This window comes from Notolepis coatsorum, assembly GCF_963971535.1.
Source record: "Notolepis coatsorum genome assembly, chromosome: 4".
Lineage (NCBI taxonomy): Eukaryota > Metazoa > Chordata > Actinopteri > Aulopiformes > Paralepididae > Notolepis > Notolepis coatsorum.
The window spans coordinates 181,541,821-181,562,306 of record NC_140168.1 but is presented as its reverse complement, the minus strand read 5'-3'; the positions used below and the strand labels follow the sequence as shown (position 1 = coordinate 181,562,306).

General features: G+C 44.5%; 1 protein-coding gene across 2 annotated transcripts in view; it reads right to left on the bottom strand.

Annotated features, from left to right (window-relative positions):
* LOC311227762 (ubiquitin carboxyl-terminal hydrolase 47-like) overlaps positions 1-6,829 on the bottom strand; it is a 29,318-nt gene extending 22,489 nt beyond the window's left edge. Inside the window, exons 1-4 of one of the 2 annotated variants that reach the window (XM_084313545.1) lie at positions 6,700-6,829; positions 6,428-6,529; positions 5,179-5,275; positions 4,945-5,060 (exon numbers count right to left, since the gene is read on the bottom strand). In XM_084313545.1, the coding sequence (XP_084169671.1) occupies positions 4,945-5,060; positions 5,179-5,275; positions 6,428-6,485 (271 nt within the window). In that variant the 5' untranslated portion in view covers positions 6,486-6,529; positions 6,700-6,829. Of the gene's footprint in view, positions 1-4,944; positions 5,061-5,178; positions 5,276-6,427; positions 6,554-6,699 lie in introns of those variants that run through there. The other variant, XM_084313546.1, reaches the window with a different exon arrangement.
* Positions 6,830-20,486: the final 13,657 nt, after the last annotated feature.

The window sequence follows — 20,486 nt, the reverse complement described above, 5'->3', positions numbered from 1 at the left end:
TCCAAGCTTGGATATGAGCACACGCACTAACAACCAATCAGTGAAGGAGATGGCCGACAGCGAAGGAGACCCGCGGTGCACCTCTGGGTAGAGAGGTAGGACTCTAGTAGTAAACAAGGCTGGCTAGGATAATTAGCTTGCACGGCGCTATTTTATAGTTTACGTGCCGAGTGGGTGTGTGGCGTGAATTCTGAGGCCACGGTTATAGTAGTGTGGGGTATACGGTGGACGTCGTTGCAATGTATTGGGGCGGAACAGAGTATTTTAGGGTGATATTTAGTACATTGGGAACAAGGCTGGCTAGGATAATTAGCTTGCACGGCGATATTTTATAGTTTACGTGCCGAGTGGGTGTGTGGCGTGAATTCTGAGGCCACGGTTAGAGTAGTGTGGGGTATGCGGTGGACGTCGTTGCAATGTATTGGGGCGGAACGGAGTATTTTAGGGTCATATTTAGTACATTGTCATGGGATACACCGCTTGCTCTGGCTAACTGCTAACGTGCGCGGACTGATGACGACATCAACTCGAGACATTCGCAGCAGCAAAACAAGTCTATTAATAGCCCGTCCATCGGCGCCGGGCATAAGAAGTTAATTAAACTTGACAGACATTATATCGACGATAATTATCGATATCGAGTTATATGAAAATAATTTTATAATTTTATTGCGATAACGTTTTTGGCCATATCGCCCAGCCCTAATCCTAACTGAGGATGAGATTGATAATGATGTAATTGATGATGTAATTGATGTTGATAATGATGTAATGTATTGAATATTGTTGTATTGTTGTAAGTGCCGGACCCCAGGAAGAATAGCTTTTGTCAAGTGCAAAAGCTAATGGGGATCCTAAATAAACATAAACATATTACTAAGAGAGGATCTATCTGAGGGGCCCTGTCCCCTTATTGCCACCCTCGCCAGCCCGGGTTTTAGTTTTTTCCCCCCCTTCTATAAATCTGCAAATGAACCATAAACACCCACAACACTCCCGCCCCCCCATCCCACCAACCCCCCACTGCCCCAGCTCAAACGCCCTCCCCACCCATGATCCCCCACCCCCTCCCGATCCCAGAACACCCACCTGCCCAAGACACGAAAAAAGAAAACATTGAGCACAAAAAAAACACAAATGAACAAATAACTAGGGCTGACCTTCGATTTTTTTTTGGAATTCTAAGCTTCGGGGCCGAGATTCGATTTTAATTCGAAGCTTCGAAATAAAAATTATTATTTTTTAAATAAATTAAACAATAAAATTATATAAAAAATAAAAAATAAAAAAAAGGATGTTGTGGGACTTGTACAGCACTTTGTTCAACTTTGTCAGTGCTGTAAAGTTGAAACATTTTAAAATCTTAGACAAACTAAACACTTTGCTTCCATGAAATATTGTAAGCCGTCATTTGAGGCTTTATAAAAGCAGCACAATGAACACAAATCTGTCAGTGCCGAGTTCGACCTCATCTTAAATAACAAACAGCATTGCTTGTTGTAGTTAACAAAAAGAGAGGCAGAGTATTAAATAATAAAATATAAAAAAATCATATATATATTTTTTTTTTTACATACCGGTAATCGAATTTTATTTTCATATTCGAATCCCATGCCCATCGAACAAAGCTTCAAAGCTTCGAAGTATTTAAGACAGCCCTACAAATAACACAAGAGTAGGAACAAACAAAGCAAAAACAAATAAGAAAATAAACAAATATATATATAGCTCAGGCCCACATCACTCCTCTGCCAGTATCAGGGACTGTTATCGTGGGTGATAAAGGGTCTCCAGGTTCTCAAATTCGTATAGAGCTCCTTTCAATGAGAAGTGAGAACCTTGTTTTTTCTAGTGTTAGAGCCTATCGTACCTCCTTAATCCAACTGCTGTGTGTAGGTGGGCAGACGTGCTTCCACTTCAGCAATATTAAATGTCTAGCTAAGAGCAAGGAGAAGGCCACTACAAGCAAGGAGAAGGCCACTACAAGTGAGGAGAAGGCCACTACAAGCAAGGAGAAGGCTACTAGAAGCAAGGAGAAGGCTACTACAAGCAAGGAGAAGGCTACTACAAGTGAGGAGAAGGCCACTACAAGCAAGGAGAAGGCCACTACAAGCAAGGAGAAGGCTACTACAAGCAAGAAGGCCACTACAAGCAAGGAGAAGGCCACTACAAGCAAGGAGAAGGCCACTACAAGCAAGGAGAAGGCCACTACAAGCAAGGAGAAGGCCACTACAAGCAAGGAGAAGGCCACTACAAGCAAGGAGAAGGCTACTACAAGTGAGGAGAAGGCCACTACAAGCAAGGAGAAGGCCACTACAAGTGAGGAGTAGGCCACTACAAGCTAGGAGAAGGCCACTACAAGCAAGGAGAAGACTACTACAAGTGAGGAGTAGGCCACTACAAGCAAGGAGAAGGCCACTACAAGTGAGGAGTAGGCCACTACAAGCTAGGAGAAGGCTACTACAAGTGAGGAGAAGGCCACTACAAGCAAGGAGAAGGCCACTACAAGTGAGGAGTAGGCCACTACAAGCTAGGAGAAGGCCACTACAAGCAAGGAGAAGGCCACTACAAGTGAGGAGTAGGCCACTACAAGCTAGGAGAAGGCCACTACAAGCAAGGAGAAGACTACTACAAGTGTAGCCCCTTTCGTGACTGTGTATGCACTATGCACGCATTGCTTTGAATATGCAGTCACTTGCTCGACGTTAGCCATGTTAATGTGCACCATGAAGCACTGGTTATTTACGAACGGTTCGTTCTAAATTTATCACAGACATTTCAAAGGTACTCACAGTTGCACAAGGGTTTCACACACAACCGGGGTGGTTTGAAAGCTCGGCGTTGCTAATAAACATTTTAAAGAATTTTTATAAACGAGTAAAAATCACTGAGGTAGCGTTGCGTCAAAATGTCTTCTTCCACATTTTGACATGCCGGAGCGCTGTGATTGGCTTCTTCTCTTCTTCTGCTTTGTCACATGCCTGGTGCGCCCAGCAATCACAGCGCTCCGGCATGTCAAAATGCGGAAGAAGCCATTTTGACGCAACGCTATCTAGTTTATAAAAATGATTTTAAATGTTTATTAGCAACGCAGAGCTTTCAAACCACCCCGGTTTTGTGTGTGAAACCCTCATGCAACTGTGAGTACATTTGAAATGTCTATGTGATAAATTTAGAACGAACCGTTCGTAAATAACCAGTGCTTCATGGTGCACATTAACATGGCTAGTAACGTTGAGCAAGTGACTGCGTATTCAAAGCAAGGCGTGCATATACAGTCACGAAAGGGGCTACTACTAGTGATGTGACGTTTGAAGCGAGGCTCCGGAGCTTGTGTCGAGCAATCCAGCTTTTTTTAAGTGGAGCCTGTATCGAAGCGCGTATCAGGTGACGTACTGATGACGTCCGAAGCCTCGGTCCGGGGGGTACCGCCCCCGAAGCCCCACTCCGGGGGGTACCGCCCCCGAAGCCCCACTCCGCGTCACTGATTCAGGAAATGGCTTCGGGGTTGGTGCGCAACGCGTCTCCAACACGGGATCATCCCTATGTTCCCCGGAACATCCCCGCAACACAAGTGTCGACATAGGAATTCATTACGAGTTTCTTTGCGTTGGAGAATCCCGTGGAGTACTGGGAAAGACAAATAAATGTGTATCCTAATAATCCCAACATATATATATATAACAGATGGTAGCGCGAGGCACTGTCAGTCACGATGGACTTCAAGCGTTGTGAAGTGACTGGCGAGCAGCGGTACTGCGAGTTAAACTCACTCCACTTAAAAAGACACACTTTACACGTCATGAAGAGTGAATTCACCTTGGTGTAGCGGTCTGTGCTGTCACCTGTCGCCCGTGTCACGGCAGACCCGGGTTCTAAACTCCCTCGGGGCATCGAAGAAAGTTAAACACAACTCAAAAAAGGTGACCATATGATATCATCTCCGTTACATATAAACTTGCTGTAATGTCTAAATTGCTGTGCCTAATCTGATCACATCTGTATGATCCAAATGCAGGATGGCATGTCGATTTTGAGTTGCTTTTTCTGAATAAAAATTAATGAAGCAAGCACTTGTCCCTGCCATCATTCTGTTAGAAAAACACACTATATTAAATTATAGAATGTTGTAGTAACACAACTTAAGCACTTTCTCCTCTGTCCCTGCCATCATTCTGTTAGATAAACACACATTATTATTTGTTTATTGGCATCATCATCACTCTGCCTGTTCTACATTTATTGTCCACTTGATGGCACAGTAGAGCAAATGCACCATGAAGCTTCGACACATGTGTGGTACAATTGGATGGAAAGCCTCAATGCTTCATGAAGCTTCATCTCGCCATCACTAGCTACTACAAGTGAGGAGAAGGCCTACAGGCAAGGAGAATAAATCTATTCTTCATTATACCCTGGATCCCAGGGCTGACAGGAGGAGCATATTCAGTGATAGACTAACACTCCCAAGATGTAGCACTGAACGGCACAGGAAGTCCTTCATTCCAACAGCCATCAGACTTTACAATGCATCACTGTGCCTCACTGCATCACTGAGCACAGGGTGACAGTTACCATCTTCCTGGACTTTTAAAACAAGTGTTTAATATTACACTTACTGTACACTTACTGTAGACTTCTGTATATTTTATACTAGAATGTATAATTGTATATACATAACATACAAAATGTGAATCCCGGACCGTACTTTATTATTATTATCTTATTCTTATGCTTATGTTATTCTTTGGCAATTTTTTTTTTAATTCTTATTCGTGATTTTGTTCTGTCTACATGTTTACTGTGCGCGATTTGTAGTGCCAAATTTCCCTCTGGATGATTAAAGTATTTCTATTCTATCTCGTTTTGGATTTGTTGGAGCCACATTGGATGTGTGTGTTGAAGATACTACCTGGTTTGCTAACAAAAAGCCAATACACTTACTTTGTACAATCCCCAGTTTCTTTGTGATGTGACGTGTGTCAGCTGTACCTCTCTCCAAATCCTTAAACAACCTGGTCAGGTGTGGATCAATGGTCGATGAATCGTGACCACAGTGTCTACGGCAAAATAAGGAAAACAACATTAGTTTCCCCTTCGTGATTGGTTCAGCATATTAGATGAGAAGGTAAGTGTCACATTTATTAAGTAGGCTAATAAGTTAGTACATTAGCCGACCTTTCCACAGCTTCTCTGAAGTCCTTGGTCATGAAGAGAACTTGGAGCACACTGTTCAAGTAGCACGTAGCTCCCTGGTTTTTCAAACCATAATAGTCTGAAGGGATGACATAATATTTTTTTTTATCCACTTTTTCTCCTGTTTTTCTGTGGTTTTCTCCCATCCCAATTTTAGTCGTTATGCCAATTACCCCCTCCCCTTCCTGGTCGTTGCTCGCATGTGCCCCCCATTGGTCGGTCTAGGGAGCCCTGAAGTCTATCAGATGCTTCCTCCGAGACATAGGAGACAGCCAGCAGCATCTTTTCACCTGCCAGCGCGGACTCTCATTGTTGAGGTGTAACGTGTGGGAGGTCACACTACCCTCACTATCTCCCTCCCTCGCTGTGCAGGCGCCCTGACCGACCTGTAGGAGTCGCTGTTTACAACGACCAGAATACCACCCCACCGGCTTCCCTGCCGCTGACTCTGCCAATTGAGCCAGTATGACGGCCGGCCAAGCCGGAGGCAACGCTGACAGCCGGATTCGATGCCAGTGTCTCTCGCGTTGGTGACGAGCGCTTAGTCCGCTGCGCCACCCAGCCGCCCATGACATAACAATGTTATAGACTAAAGCATGACTTAGTATCAGTGACAATTATGCAGCACAGGAATGTGGGAGCAGCCTATATTTTAATCACTTTTTATTTGATATGATCCCAAACTGGACCTAATCTGTCATTCATAAACTTGGTTGTAAGCGCACAGATTCTGGAAGTTTGACATGACGATGCAAAATAAGCATGTTATAACATAAGTCCTGTTGCAAGTAAATAAATAGGAAATAAACGTACGTCCAAACGGTTCCCTAGCAACATAATTCCAGTGAAATCGTCCATTAGAAATGTATGTAAACAAACCATTTCCAGCATCAACATGTAGGCTTATTAATAATTCAGGTTTAGTTGAATAATGTAAATGATAATTCATGTTTAGTTGAATAATGTAAATGTATTAATAATTCGGGGTTGGTTGGCACAGCAGTCTATCCTTTTATCAATATCTCACTCAATGTTGTTTGGGGGGAAATCATTAGATTACACCTTTAAACCCCAGGCTTACTCTTGGACCCAGACTCATTAAACTAGTCAATTCATGTGGGACAGCACCCACCACCAGAAACTGGTCCACGGTCCATTTTGTAAACTGATACACCCCCCAATCAATCCATAGCGTCAACGATAAGACTGGTATAGAAAATACAATACATACCTGAGCAGTTACAGTTGTCCAGTTTCCTTATTAAATTCATTAAAACAGAGTTGCTCATGTTGGTTTCGTTTGTTAGAAGCGCGGTGCATCTTTTCAGTTTGCCTAAAAGACGAGAGTTGGATTGTATTTTCAAAATCACACCGAAAGACTTGTTACGCCAGCTGTTAAATACTATAGCTAGTACAGGTGCAAAAGAGAGAGAATGGGTTTCCGTGTCTTGTCTTCACGACATTTCACCCCGGAAGCGGTTGTTATTAATAACATCTACTAACCTGTAGACCTAAATTACAGTTTCAATGGCGTGGAAAACACGATATCGCTGTCCCTTATATATTGCGTTTTACACTTTAAAAGCGCACGCCGTTTGGATACAACCAAATACAACTGCGTAAACAATCAAATTTCTCCACTTGCACAATCTGAATGTAGCCATTTCCGGCTGACTTCCGGATTGATTGATTGATTGAAAAGTTTATTAACAGATTGCAGAATGGTTGCCAATAGCACTTGATTGATTGATTGATTGATTGAAAAGTTTATTAACAGATTGCAGAATGGGTACAGTACAGTACAGCTCAATACATACAATTGTTAAGGGGATGCAGACCAGAGAAAGACTTTCGTCTTGTTTACATCAGGGTCCCCCATTTTCAATTCTTCATAACATATATGACATACATGACATACAGATAGACAGTACTGCTACATCTATACATTTATGACGTATCAGATTTGCAAATACAGTACTGTTTGTGATACAAAAGTGTCCAGAAAAGGAGTGTATATACATTTGGCGTAGAAACTGTACATTGGAGGAGGTTGGTTGGGTGGGGTGGGGTTGGGTGGGTTGGGTGAGGGCTGTACATTGGAGGTGGGGGGGGGGGGGGGGTGCCTGTAACTGTTCCGCAACTGTAAGTTACTTCCGGGGTAGGCCTGATTGGCCCCGACAGGCACGTGACGCGCAACTTTCTCTGCCGCGCGGCACGCTCCGCGGAGCGGAGTGGCAGAGCTTGCGGAATTATGGAACCGCCCTAATCCGCCATGATTTTCATTCGGCGCTTCAGCTCACCTGGCAGAGCAGCGATCCTGCGGTCCGTTGTTGACGAGTTCGAATCCCATCAATTTTTTTTTTTTAACGTGATTTTTTTTTAACATGTATTCTTTCGCCGGTTAAGGTTAGGCATGGTTAAGGTTAAGGTTAAGGTTAGGCATTGTTTCGGAGTTGGTTAAGGTTAGAACGGTTAAGTTTAGGCGCTGTTAAGGAGCTGGTTAAGGTTAGAGTTTGTCTTAGAGAATGGCAATATTCTTTCTATGGTTAAGGTTAGGCATGGTTAAGGTTAAGGTTAAGGTTAGGCATTGTTTTGGAGTTGGTTAAGGTTAGAACGGTTAAGTTTAGGCGCTGTTAAGGAGCTGGTTAAGGTTAGAGTTTGTGTTAGAGAATGGCAATAGACAGCCTATTTCCGCGCGACAGCTCTCAGCAGCCTCGTTGCGCGTCCTGAGTTTGCCGCGTCACGTGCCTGTCGGGGCCAATCAGGCCTACCCCGGAAGTAACTTACAGTTGCGGAGCGGGTACAGGCGGGGGGGGTTGGGTAGGGGACACACACACATTTTACACTGTACATGGAATATTGACAAAGCCTTACTTGGTCATTTACTGTACAACTAGGTTAGGACATTTGTAGGGGCCAGTTTCGAATTGCAGTCTCACGTAGGTGTTTTTTGAGAGTGTTTTTGAAGGTGGGTAGTGATTCACATTCCTTTACAGCTTTAGGCAGGGCGTTCCACATTGATGTGGCATAATTGCGAAACGTGTTTAGTCCCTTGTTTGAGCCGAATCTGGGTTTTACATGATTTGTGGAGCTCCCTCTGGTGTTGTGATCGTGGTATTCACTGACCTTTGGGAAGTATTTTGACATGTACATGGGTACCTTGGTCGCCAGTGACAGTGACATCTCCTTAGCAAATGATCTCAATTCCTTCTATGCGAGGTTTGAGGCTGTGAATAACAACACCAGCCTACAAACCACGGCAATGGGGGGGGGGGGGGGGTCTGCTGATGGAGACTCAGTGTTCAGGGTAACAGAGCATGAGGTGAGACGGATCTTTAAAAAAGTGAATATCAGGAAGGCAGCAGGACCGGACGGCATCCCCGGCCGCGTCCTAAAAGTCTGTGCCGACCAACTGGCCCCGGTATTCACTGACATCTTCAACCTGTCCTTGGAACAGGCTGTCATCCCCACCTGTCTGAAGAAGTCCACCATCATCCCTGTACCCAAAAAATCTACGCCCGCTTGCCTCAACGACTACCGCCCTGTAGCCCTCACCTCCATAGCCATGAAGTGCTTTGAGAAGCTAGTGAAGGGCTACATCTGTTCCTCCCTCCCCATCAACCTGGACCCTCTGCAATTTGCATATCGCCCCAACAGGTCCACGGAGGACGCCATAGCCCATGTGCTGCACACAGCAGCATCACACCTGGACAAGAGGCAGGGGAACTATGTGAGAATGCTGTTCATCGACTACAGCTCAGCATTCAATACCATAGTCCCCTCCAAACTCATAGCCAAGCTCAGGGACCTGGGCTTGAACTATGACCTCTGCCAGTGGGTCTTGGACTTCCTGACGGGCAGACCCCAGGTGGTAAGAGCCGGCAACTGCACCTCCTCATCCATCACGCTCAACATAGGGGCCCCCCAGGGCTGTGTTCTGAGCCCCCTCCTCTACTCCCTGTACACACATGACTGCGTAGCACAGCGGAACAACAACACCATCATCAAATTTGCTGATGACACAGTAGTGGTGGGCCTGATCTCTGCCAACGACGAAAGGGCCTACCTGGAAGAGGTAGAGAACCTGTCACAGTGGTGTCAGGAGAACTGCCTCTCCCTGAACGTCAGCAAAACAAAAGAGATGATTGTGGACTTCAGTAGATCGGGGGTCAAGGACTACAGCCCCCTCAGCATCGACGGGGCACCGGTTGAGAGAGTGAACAGTTTCAAGTACCTCGGAGCCCACATATCCGAGGACTTGACATGGACCACACACATTGACAGTGTTGTGAAGAAGGCACGACAACGCCTCTACTTCCTCAGGCGCCTAAGGAAGTTCCAAGTCAGTCAGAAGATCCTTAGGAACTTCTACTCATGTACAATAGAGAGCATCCTGACCGGCAACATCACCTCCTGGTTTGGGAATAGCACTGCACAAGACCGTAGCAGACTACAAAGAGTGACACGTTCAGCCGAACGCACAATTGGAGGGGGGCTTCCCACCCTCCAGAACATTTACAACAAGCGGTGCAAGGGGAAGGCTAAGAGAATTATTAAGGACTCGAGCCACCCGAACAACTGCCTCTTTGAACTGCTGCGGTCAGGCAAGCGATACCGGAGTCTTAAGGCGAGCACAGAAAGACTCAGAAGAAGCTTCTATCCCCAGGCCATCAGGCTGCTAAACGAACAATAAACACTATGCAACAACCATCAAATGCACACAGCACACACACCCACACGCACACACTCACTCAAACAAACAACACACTGCAGCACCCACTCTCCACACTTTAGATCACACAAACACACTTTACACTTTATATTTATTGATAAAGGATTTGCACTACAACTCGTACACCTACTGTGAATTGTACCTAAATTGCACCTCGTCCCATTTCTGCCTTGCACTATATAGTATTGTATATTAGTACACTGCACAGTATTGTATATTGTATGGTAACTACGTCTATTCTGCATCGAACATTGTACATATGTCTAAACTGAACACTGTGACCTCATTTTTTACTTCTAATTTTACTATGTTATTTTATTTCATACTTATCTTGTCTTGCACAGTCTCTGGAGCGTAACAGTAAGAAGCATTTTGTATAAAAGTATTCTGTACTTCTGTATGACAAATATTAAAGAAACTTGAAGAAACTTGAAACGTAGTGTATCTTGTAGACCAGGCCCATTGCAAGTTGCTGTACTCTGTCGTCTACTCTAAGCCATCCTAGGTTGTCAAAGTGGGCAGGGGTGAGGTGGGTTCTGGCTTCCTGTCCCATCCAAATACATTGGTTTTAGCTACTTTTCTCCCCTTATTTAAACAACTTTGTCGTCACAGAGAGGCAATGAAACGTTTGTATTATTATAGTATAGAATGTATTTAATAAGCAAACGTTTGTCAGCAGGGTTTTTGGGCTGTATTTCATGTAAAAACGTTTACTGTTAGTTTCCTTGCTCAGCCAGCATTAGCTAACCGAAGCTAGTGTTTAAACAGGCCGGATTAGCTTTGAGCTAACTATCTTTCCCGACCCATGTATTCATTCCATTCTAAACATAACGTTAGTTTACAAAACATGACCCGTCTATATAACGTTGAGGAACAAATTATATAGACGGGTAATGTTTTGAACAACTAACGTTACGTTTAGAATGGAATGCATCGGCAAAGATCCGTTAGCTCAAAGCTATTCCGGCCAGTTTATCAACTTCCTGTCATTTAGAAATATGATTTTATAGTGAAAATCATTACCAAAACATCCGTAAAAACCTAACGGGAGCATTATAGACGGTCATACAAATGTACAAATGCTATAAGGTGGCAAGAAATGCACTATAAACAATACTTTATGCATCGGCAAAGATCCTTAGCTCAAAGCTATTAAGGCTAATGCTGGCTAACAAGAGGCTAGCGCAAGAAACGACGCCGCAAAGTATTGTTTATAGTGCATTTCTTGCCACCTTATAGCATTTGTACATTTGTATGACCGTCTATAATGCTCCCGTTAGGTTTTTCCGGACGTTTTGGTAATGATTTTCACTATAAAATCATATTTCTAAATGACAGGAAGTTGATAAACTGGCCGGAATAGCTTTGAGCTAACGGATCTTTGCCGATGCATTCCATTCTAAACGTAACGTTAGTTGTTCAAAACATTACCTGTCTATATAATTTGTTCCTCAACGTTATATAGACGGGTCATGTTTTGTAAACTAACGTTATGTTTAGAATGGAATGAATATGTTACAGGTACCAGGATATGGCACCTGATAGCAGATATATGTTTAACCTATGAAACAGGTTGTAGTTAATCATTTGACAAAGGAAGGTGCAGACACGATGTTATTGACTCTGGTTCCTCCCGGTTGTCTATTTCAACAACGTTTATTCATTCAACAGAATAATCAATCAATCATCATCATCATTGTATCATCATTGTATCATCATTGTATCATCATTGTATAATCATTGTATCATCATTGTATCATCATTGTATAATCATTGTATCATCATTGTATAATCATCCAGTTCAATTAGTTACATTACTTTAATACATTCAATTATAATCCCATACTTGTTATTAATTCAAAAGCATATTCATCATTGCAACACACATTCTACCCTTTTAGGATACCCTGGTTCACTTCAATAGCATTTTCCTTTTAAATGTAGTTATCCAGTATTATATACTGTACATTGTGATTACTTATGTCTTTATACATATTTGGCGTCTTAAATATAAGCATGTGAGAAGAGAAACATTATCCTGTTAACCTCTGTCTAGACATGTCTAGGCATGTTGGAAGGGACCATCGTATGTCTTTTAACCAACACTGTCATTCTCATTGTCTGTCAAACAATTCCTTAAATCACCAATAAGAGTTACCTTTATCATCAGTCACTTATCATCAGTCATATCCACTATTCTCTAGTATACCGAAATACCTCCACACCTCAGTGTTATCCATAGTTGTGTTCCGGTCTCAAGTTCTATTGAAACTCAAATGTGCACTGCAAGTACATTTATATATATATATATGTATCGGGCCGTTCTCAACCCTACTAGGAATTTGCTAAACCGTGACCATGGTATAACTCAAGGGAATAGATTTATATTTACATTTAACGGAGGGCGCAATAGAGAGAGAGAGAGAGAGAGAGAGAGAGAGAGAGAGAGAGAGAGAGAGAGAGAGAGAGAGAGCATGTGGTACAGCTCCGGTGTTTAGCTACCTTCTAGGTAGGGTAAGCTAAAGTAATTTCCCTCTAACCATCTTGTACACAATATACACATTTACTACACAGCAATTCAACCCAACACAGTATGTATTTCAAAACATAAACCTTTATAATCCCCTTGGAGATACTTAACTTCGACACGTTAGTGCTTAAATGGACAATTGTGTTCCAACACTATTTAAATGTACCAACGAAACGTGGCGCCATCAATAGACGGTCTGCTTCTCAACCACGTTACTTGTCGTCTTAAACTTCTTAAACTTGACTCAAACATCGACAATAGTTACTTAATTTGAACCCTCGACATTGCATGTATCCTTGTTAACCTTTATGTGTGTTTTGTAGTATATTACCCACCTATGAAACAGGTTGTAGTTAATCATTTGACAAAGGAAGGTGCAGACACGATGTTATTGACTCTGGTTCCTCCCGGTTGTGAGGCTGAGATCGCCTCGTGCGTTCCTAAGCACACAGTACGGTTCCCTGGAAGGCGAAGCCACTAAACACCAGTCCTATACCGCCACCTATTGACCAGATTATGTTAATGTCTCCCATTACATATAAATGACTGTTCTAACTTGTTTCTGATGGAGGTAATCCTGTACCAATATGTTCACACTGTTTTGACACATAATCTAAAGATATTAACATGATACCACTTCTAGTGGGCATCACACACTCCCTGACCTTAAAAAAATGGCTCCTGACATTTCCGAAAATCACTAAATACACCCATCCAATATCACCCTCAGGCGTGAACCCCTAACAAACTCCCCATGGGTGGACCGTGGGTGACGGCTGGACGGTAAGCATACTGGCCATGTTGTGGAAGGCTGTAAAAAATTGGATGCAACCATGGCATTACGAAGGGTATCAATTGATGTGGTAGTGGACTGTGGTGTGGTGCGGGCACCATCGGTGGCCACTGTACTACTGAATTCACGGTCACCTTGTTCTGCACTGACGGTTCACCTGCATATCATACGTGAGACATTGTTTAGGCCTTCTGTCACGGGCAGACCTCCTAACCTCTGACTGGACCTGTTCTACCGGCGAGAGTGGAGGGGTTCGGAGATTGAGCTGGGCTACGGGGGAGTGAGCTTGGGGTTGGGGTTGGGCTATTGGAGAGTGAGCTTGGGAGTGGGGTTGGGGTATTGGAGAGTGAGCTTGGGGATGGGGTTGGGGTATTGGAGAGTGAGCTCGGGGGGTCTCCCTTTCTTCTTCCTCCCCTGATTCACTAACATCTCCCTCCGGTCTGGCCAAGACAGGCAAATTTCCATCCGTGTTTCCTCCCCTGTCGTCTTCACTCTCAGGGCGCAGGCCTGGCATGACTTCAGGTCGTCGTTCACGGTGTCCAAGTGATCTTTCCTCTGTCCTTTCAACAGGTATCCTTAGCCAGTATCCTCTGTCACTGTCATCATCCGAATCACTGTCATTGCTGTCCCTTGTCTCTACTTGTCTTTGTGTGTCTGACATTCTTCCTTGTCTTGGTCTGTCATTCGTTTTCTTCGCAGGGACAGTTCTGGCTGGTGGTGGAGTCATTTCCACGGGCAAATCATTTACCAGCAGTAAGAGATTTCGATGTAGTGTTCTGGTCTTTTTCTGGTCTCCATGTTCAGGGCAGACCATGTATACTGGACTCTCAGCGAGCTGGCTTTTGACCACGTAGATCGCCTTCTCCCAGTACGATCTCAACTTACCTGGTCCTCCACGCTGATTGAGGTTTCTCACCAGAACTCTGTCTCCTGACTGCAGTACTACTCCTTTTGTTTTCTTGTCATAAGTTACTTTTCCTCTTGCACTGGACTTTTTGCTATGTTCGCAAGCAATCCGATAGGCTTCAGACATCTTCTCAGCCCATTGCTCCGCGTATCCTCTGGGTGAGTACGGTTCCTCTTTCTTCGTTAACCCAAACAACAGGTCAACGGGGAGGTGTGGATGACGACCGTAGAGGAGGAAAAAGGGTGAGTAACCCGTTGATTCATGTTTGGTACAGTTGTACGCGTGTAACACGTGCGGGAGGTGGTCCTTCCACCGCAATTTCTCATTTTCAGTCAATGTCCTCAACATCTGTAGTATGGTCCGATTGAGCCGCTCCGCTGGGTTGCTCTGTGGATGGTAGGGTGATGTTCTAGAGTGGCCGACCCCAGACAGCCGTTGCAGTGCTTGGAACAGTTTATTCTCAAATTCTCGACCCTGGTCGTGATGTAATTTCGAGGGATAACCGAATTTGGGTATAAAGTCATTAAAGATACGCTCTGCAGCTGTTTTCCCACTCTTGTTCTTGGTGGGGTATGCCTGGGCGAACCTAGTGAAATGGTCGATCACCACTAGGATATATTCATACCCTCCACGACTGGTTTCCAGATGTAGATAGTCGATACACACAAGTTCTAATGGGAAGTTGGAGGTAATGCTGCCCATGGGAGCTCGGACATGGGTGACCGGCTTCTTAGACTTGATACAAGGACATCTTCGGGTCACATATTCTTCAATCTCTCTGGACATGAAAGGCCAGTAGAATCTTTCTCTTGCGAGGTGGATCACTCTTTCTGTTCCAACATGACCCATCTCATTATGTAGATGTTTCAGGGCAAGTGTTCTATACTTTACAGGGAGGACCAACTGTTGGTATTGATTGGTCTTTCTGTAAAGGAGATCATTTTCAATATGTAATCTGCTCCATTCATGAAGTAGCTTTCGGGTTGCTGCGCTTACGGTTCTTCGTACGTCGTCTGACAATTTCGTGTTCGACTCTTTCAACTCCCTGATCGTGTTGATGGCTTGGTCCTCTTTTTGGGCCTTCACCAGTTCATCGTGACTGATTGTTTGTAGGTGTGGGTGAGACTGCTGGTTTGAGTCTGGGGACGCGATGTTGAGCGCCGCAACCCATGCCACGTCTTTCCTTTCAGCTGCTTGGCTTCCTTCCCACGTTGCTCGTACTGCTTCATTAGAGAGCTCTTCTGTGCAGGTCTTTTCATATCTCTCCATATCCAGGGGAAGGCGGGAAAGTGTGTCTGCATCTATGTTGGACTTTCCGGGTCTGTATTTGATGTCAAACCGGAAGTCTGCCAGTTTTCCAACCCACCGATGACCGACTGCATTGAGCTTGGCAGTACTCATTACATAGGTCAACGGGTTGTTGTCGGTGTAGATAGTAAAGTGTGGGGCATAATACAGATAGTCACGGAATTTCACACACACAGCCCATTTCAATGCAAGGAACTCCAGTTTCCCACTGTGCATATGGTAATTTCGTTCGGCTGGTGACAATGTTCTTGACCCGTACCCGATGACTCTCAGTTTTCCATCTTGATGTTGATACAGAACAGCTCCCAGGCCTTGGTCGGAGGCATCCGTGTGCAACCTGAAGGGTAGGTTGAAATCAGGATATGCCAAGACAGGGGGGTTTGTGAGAAGGTCAATCAGTTGTTCAAGTGCTCTCTGCTGTTCCGTGGTCCACTCTATGGGCTCTCTGGAGGGCAACTGGGGGCGTTTGATGTTCTTACTCCGCGCTGGGGCTGGGGTCTTTCCTGGCTTGATTTGGAGTAGCTCGTAGATGGGTCTGGCAATTCGGGAAAAATCCTGAATGTATGAACGGAAATATCCCAGGAATCCTGTTATTTTCCTCACTTCGCCGACAGTTCTGGGTGTCTTACTTGACAGGGCTTTCACGGCTTCAATGTCTCGTGGGTCTATCTTGACCCCTTCTGCTGACACAAGGCGACCCACGTATCTGACTTCTTGCTTGTAGAGGTCACACTTCTCAGGTCTCAATTTCACTCCGTGACGTTGAAGGGCTTGGAGAACCTTGCGGAGGGCCTCTGCATGTTCTTCAAATGTCTTTGCGTAACAGAGTACGTCGTCAAGATACGGGATACAGCATTCATCCCTGAGGGGACCTAGCATCTCCTCCATGCTCCGTTGGAACGTTGCAGGGGCATTCGAGAGTCCAAATGGGATGCGCACCCACTCGTAAAAAGACCCCATGGAGTGATGAAGGCGGTGAAGGGTCGTGAACCCTCGGCGACGAAGCCCTGGTGGTAGGCTTTCCCTTGGTCTAGGATACTAAACCAGGTATAGCCTCCAAGCGTGTCAGTCAGGTCTTGTATTCTAGGTAGTGGATGACGATCGGGCACAGTCTTTTTGTTCAGGAGGCGGTAGTCGATGCATAGCCGTAGGCTGCCGTCCTTCTTTCTGACGCAGACTACTGGGGCAGAATATGGAGACTTTGACTTGACTATCCAACCTTTCATTAACAGTTCCTGTATGTACTCTTTTACTTCTTTAAACAGTGGCTTTGGTACTGATGAGTACGTCTTCTGGACCGGGACAGTATCATGGAGAGAGACTTTCAACTCCTCTTCTTCTTCGATGATTTCGCTAAGGGGTCTGACTGGCATGTCAGGTAAGTATCTATTCTTCCAAGTTCTGTCAATCGTGCTTACTTGGGCCCCTGTATCAAGCAGGGCTTGGACTGCTAAACCGTTTAGGTTACAATGGGTGAGAGCTCTTCTCCCTACTAGCTTGGCGAGGCATTCACTCTTAGTGTTTGGTAAATTAGGGGGGTCTGTGTGCTTCTGTATCTGGTTTACCGTCTTGGTTCCTGTTCTAGGTGCAGTCTTCTCCTCTCTTACTCTTTCCTTCTCAGGCTCACTAGTACGACGGTTGTCAGTTTGGGACAGTAAAGGGGAACCGGTCAATGGTTGTCCTCTTGCAGTGACCGGCCTCAGTTTCCCTGACGTGGTGGTCTCTTTTGGCAGCCTAACGCTCTATGGCCTTCTTCGCCACAATGGAAACAGTGAGGGCAATTAAGTAAATTCTGTGCTACACATTTGCTACAGCCATATGGCCTGTCCCTCTGCCTATTTATCCTCCCTGTTCTGACCTGGGGCTGTTGTTGCAGGAGATCCACTAGATTGGTAAGTTTCTCTACTTTCTCTGTTAACTGCTGGATCGGGTCTAGTTTAAGTTTCTTTCCTGTATTTTCTTCCCTAGTGGGGGGGGGACACTGTGCTCCCTTCACCTCAGCACCTGCACTATGTACATGGGGGGGTCTATTGCGATTGGTAGGCCCTAACCGTCGCTGTCTTTCACTCTCATCGCTCATGACCTTTTTCATCTGTCTGAGAATGGCCTCATCAGGTACTCTGTCTTCAAGTAAGGGTTTGAGTTCCCTACGAATGTCATCATGTTTGTGTCCTAAACCTTGATATACAGTGTGGAGAAAGACATCCTGAACGGTTCGTTCGTTGTACTTAACGTCAGTAGCAGCATATTTTGATGCTAGTAAAATCTTCTGCTTGAGTCCTATGACTCTATACAAAAAATGCTGTGGTGTTTCACTATCCTTTTGCTTTGTACACATGAGTTCTTGAAACAACTCGGTATTACTTTGTTCACCGAGGTGAGAATGGAGAAAACCCTTCAGCTCAGCGATAGTCAAATCGTCTTTTACCATTAACATATCCTTAAAGCTGCCAGCTTTGATCACTCTCAAGACTGCTCTAACAACCTCTGCATCGCTGAATTGCTCCTTCAGACCTTCGTCGATCTGTTTGCAGACACTGTTGTAACTAATGTCTGATCCCTGGTCTCCTATCTGACCTCCCTGGAGCTTAAACTCCCTGCGGTGAAGGTACGACAGTTCTCTTAAAGATATTAGTTTATCTGGCGACACACCAGGGGTTTCCTGTTTACTTTCGGTGTCTGGTACACTCTTATTCAATGGCACAGCCTGAGCTGTGGGTGGTAGTACACTGGGCAGGCACTGTAAAACCTGGTTGCTTACTTTTGGAGTGGGCACACCCTCAATGGTTTCACTTACATCATAAAAGACGCTAACGGGGTCGACTGGTACTGCATCACTTTGACTGGTGGACCGTAGGCCCTCGGTTTTACCCTCTTCTAGACCCACCACCTCACTCTGCATAAGTCCATCAGTCTCATCTTTTATCTGTAATAAATAAGACAACCCTGTATCCTCTAACTCCAGTAAAACCTTACTGTACAGAATTGTTGATAAAGTTGAAGCACCCCTCCACGTCGTCTACGGTAAGGTGGGTTCGGTCAGACGTCTCCAGTCCTGGTATCAGTTCCAATGCCTCGGCAATGCGAAACAGTTCATCCGCAGGTAGAGTGAGCAGGCTCTTCTTGATGTCCCACACCAAGCTTTTCCTCTCGCTGTCTCCCATGGCTGCTTCCCGATTCCTCGCACTTGGCTCTCAGTTCAGGATCACTGTGACGACTTTCCGTGGTGGGTGGATCTCCTCTACACGACACCGGTCTTCCTTCTCGTCAGGTAGAGTAGTGGACGCAGCTCTCGTTGTCGTCTGGCATCAGATGAGGCACTTCACTGCTGTCGATACTGCGCAGATCAATCCCTCATTCGACGACCTTTACACCGGGCGTTGCTTCCTGGTTCATCGGGTCGCGGTTGGTCCAGGTGTCAAGATCTCTGGATCAGCTCCCATCCAGCAGGTGGCGCTGATCCCGGACGAGCCCCCAATAAACTGTTACAGGTACCAGGATATGGCACCTGATAGCAGATATATGTTTAACCTATGAAACAGGTTGTAGTTAATCATTTGACAAAGGAAGGTGCAGACACGATGTTATTGACTCTGGTTCCTCCCGGTTGTCTATTTCAACAACGTTTATTCATTCAACAGAATAATCAATCAATCATCATCATCATTGTATCATCATTGTATCATCATTGTATCATCATTGTATAATCATTGTATCATCATTGTATCATCATTGTATAATCATTGTATCATCATTGTATAATCATCCAGTTCAATTAGTTACATTACTTTAATACATTCAATTATAATCCCATACTTGTTATTAATTCAAAAGCATATTCATCATTGCAACACACATTCTACCCTTTTAGGATACCCTGGTTCACTTCAATAGCATTTTCCTTTTAAATGTAGTTATCCAGTATTATATACTGTACATTGTGATTACTTATGTCTTTATACATATTTGGCGTCTTAAATATAAGCACGTGAGAAGAGAAACATTATCCTGTTAACCTCTGTCTAGACATGTCTAGGCATGTTGGAAGGGACCATCGTATGTCTTTTAACCAACACTGTCATTCTCATTGTCTGTCAAACAATTCCTTAAATCACCAATAAGTGTTACCTTTATCATCAGTCACTTATCATCAGTCATATCCACTATTCTCTAGTATACCGAAATACCTCCACACCTCAGTGTTATCCATAGTTGTGTTCCGGTCTCAAGTTCTATTGAAACTCAAATGTGCACTGCAAGTACATTTATATATATATATATATGTATCGGGCCGTTCTCAACCCTACTAGGAATTTGCTAAACCGTGACCATGGTATAACTCAAGGGAATAGATTTATATTTACATTTAACGGAGGGCGCAATAGAGAGAGAGAGAGAGAGAGAAAGAGAGAGAGAGAGAGAGAGAGCATGTGGTACAGCTCCGGTGTTTAGCTACCTTCTAGGTAGGGTAAGCTAAAGTAATTTCCCTCTAACCATCTTGTACACAATATACACATTTACTACACAGCAATTCAACCCAACACAGTATGTATTTCAAAACATAAACCTTTATAATCCCCTTGGAGATACTTAACTTCGACACGTTAGTGCTTAAATGGACAATTGTGTTCCAACACTATTTAAATGTACCAACGAAACATGGCGCCATCAATAGACGGTCTGCTTCTCAACCACGTTACTTGTCGTCTTAAACTTCTTAAACTTGACTCAAACATCGACAATAGTTACTTAATTTGAACCCTCGACATTGCATGTATCCTTGTTAACCTTTATGTGTGTTTTGTAGTATATTACCCACCTATGAAACAGGTTGTAGTTAATCATTTGACAAAGGAAGGTGCAGACACGATGTTATTGACTCTGGTTCCTCCCGGTTGTGAGGCTGAGATCGCCTCGTGCGTTCCTAAGCACACAGTACGGTTCCCTGGAAGGCGAAGCCACTAAACACCAGTCCTATACCGCCACCTATTGACCAGATTATGTTAATGTCTCCCATTAC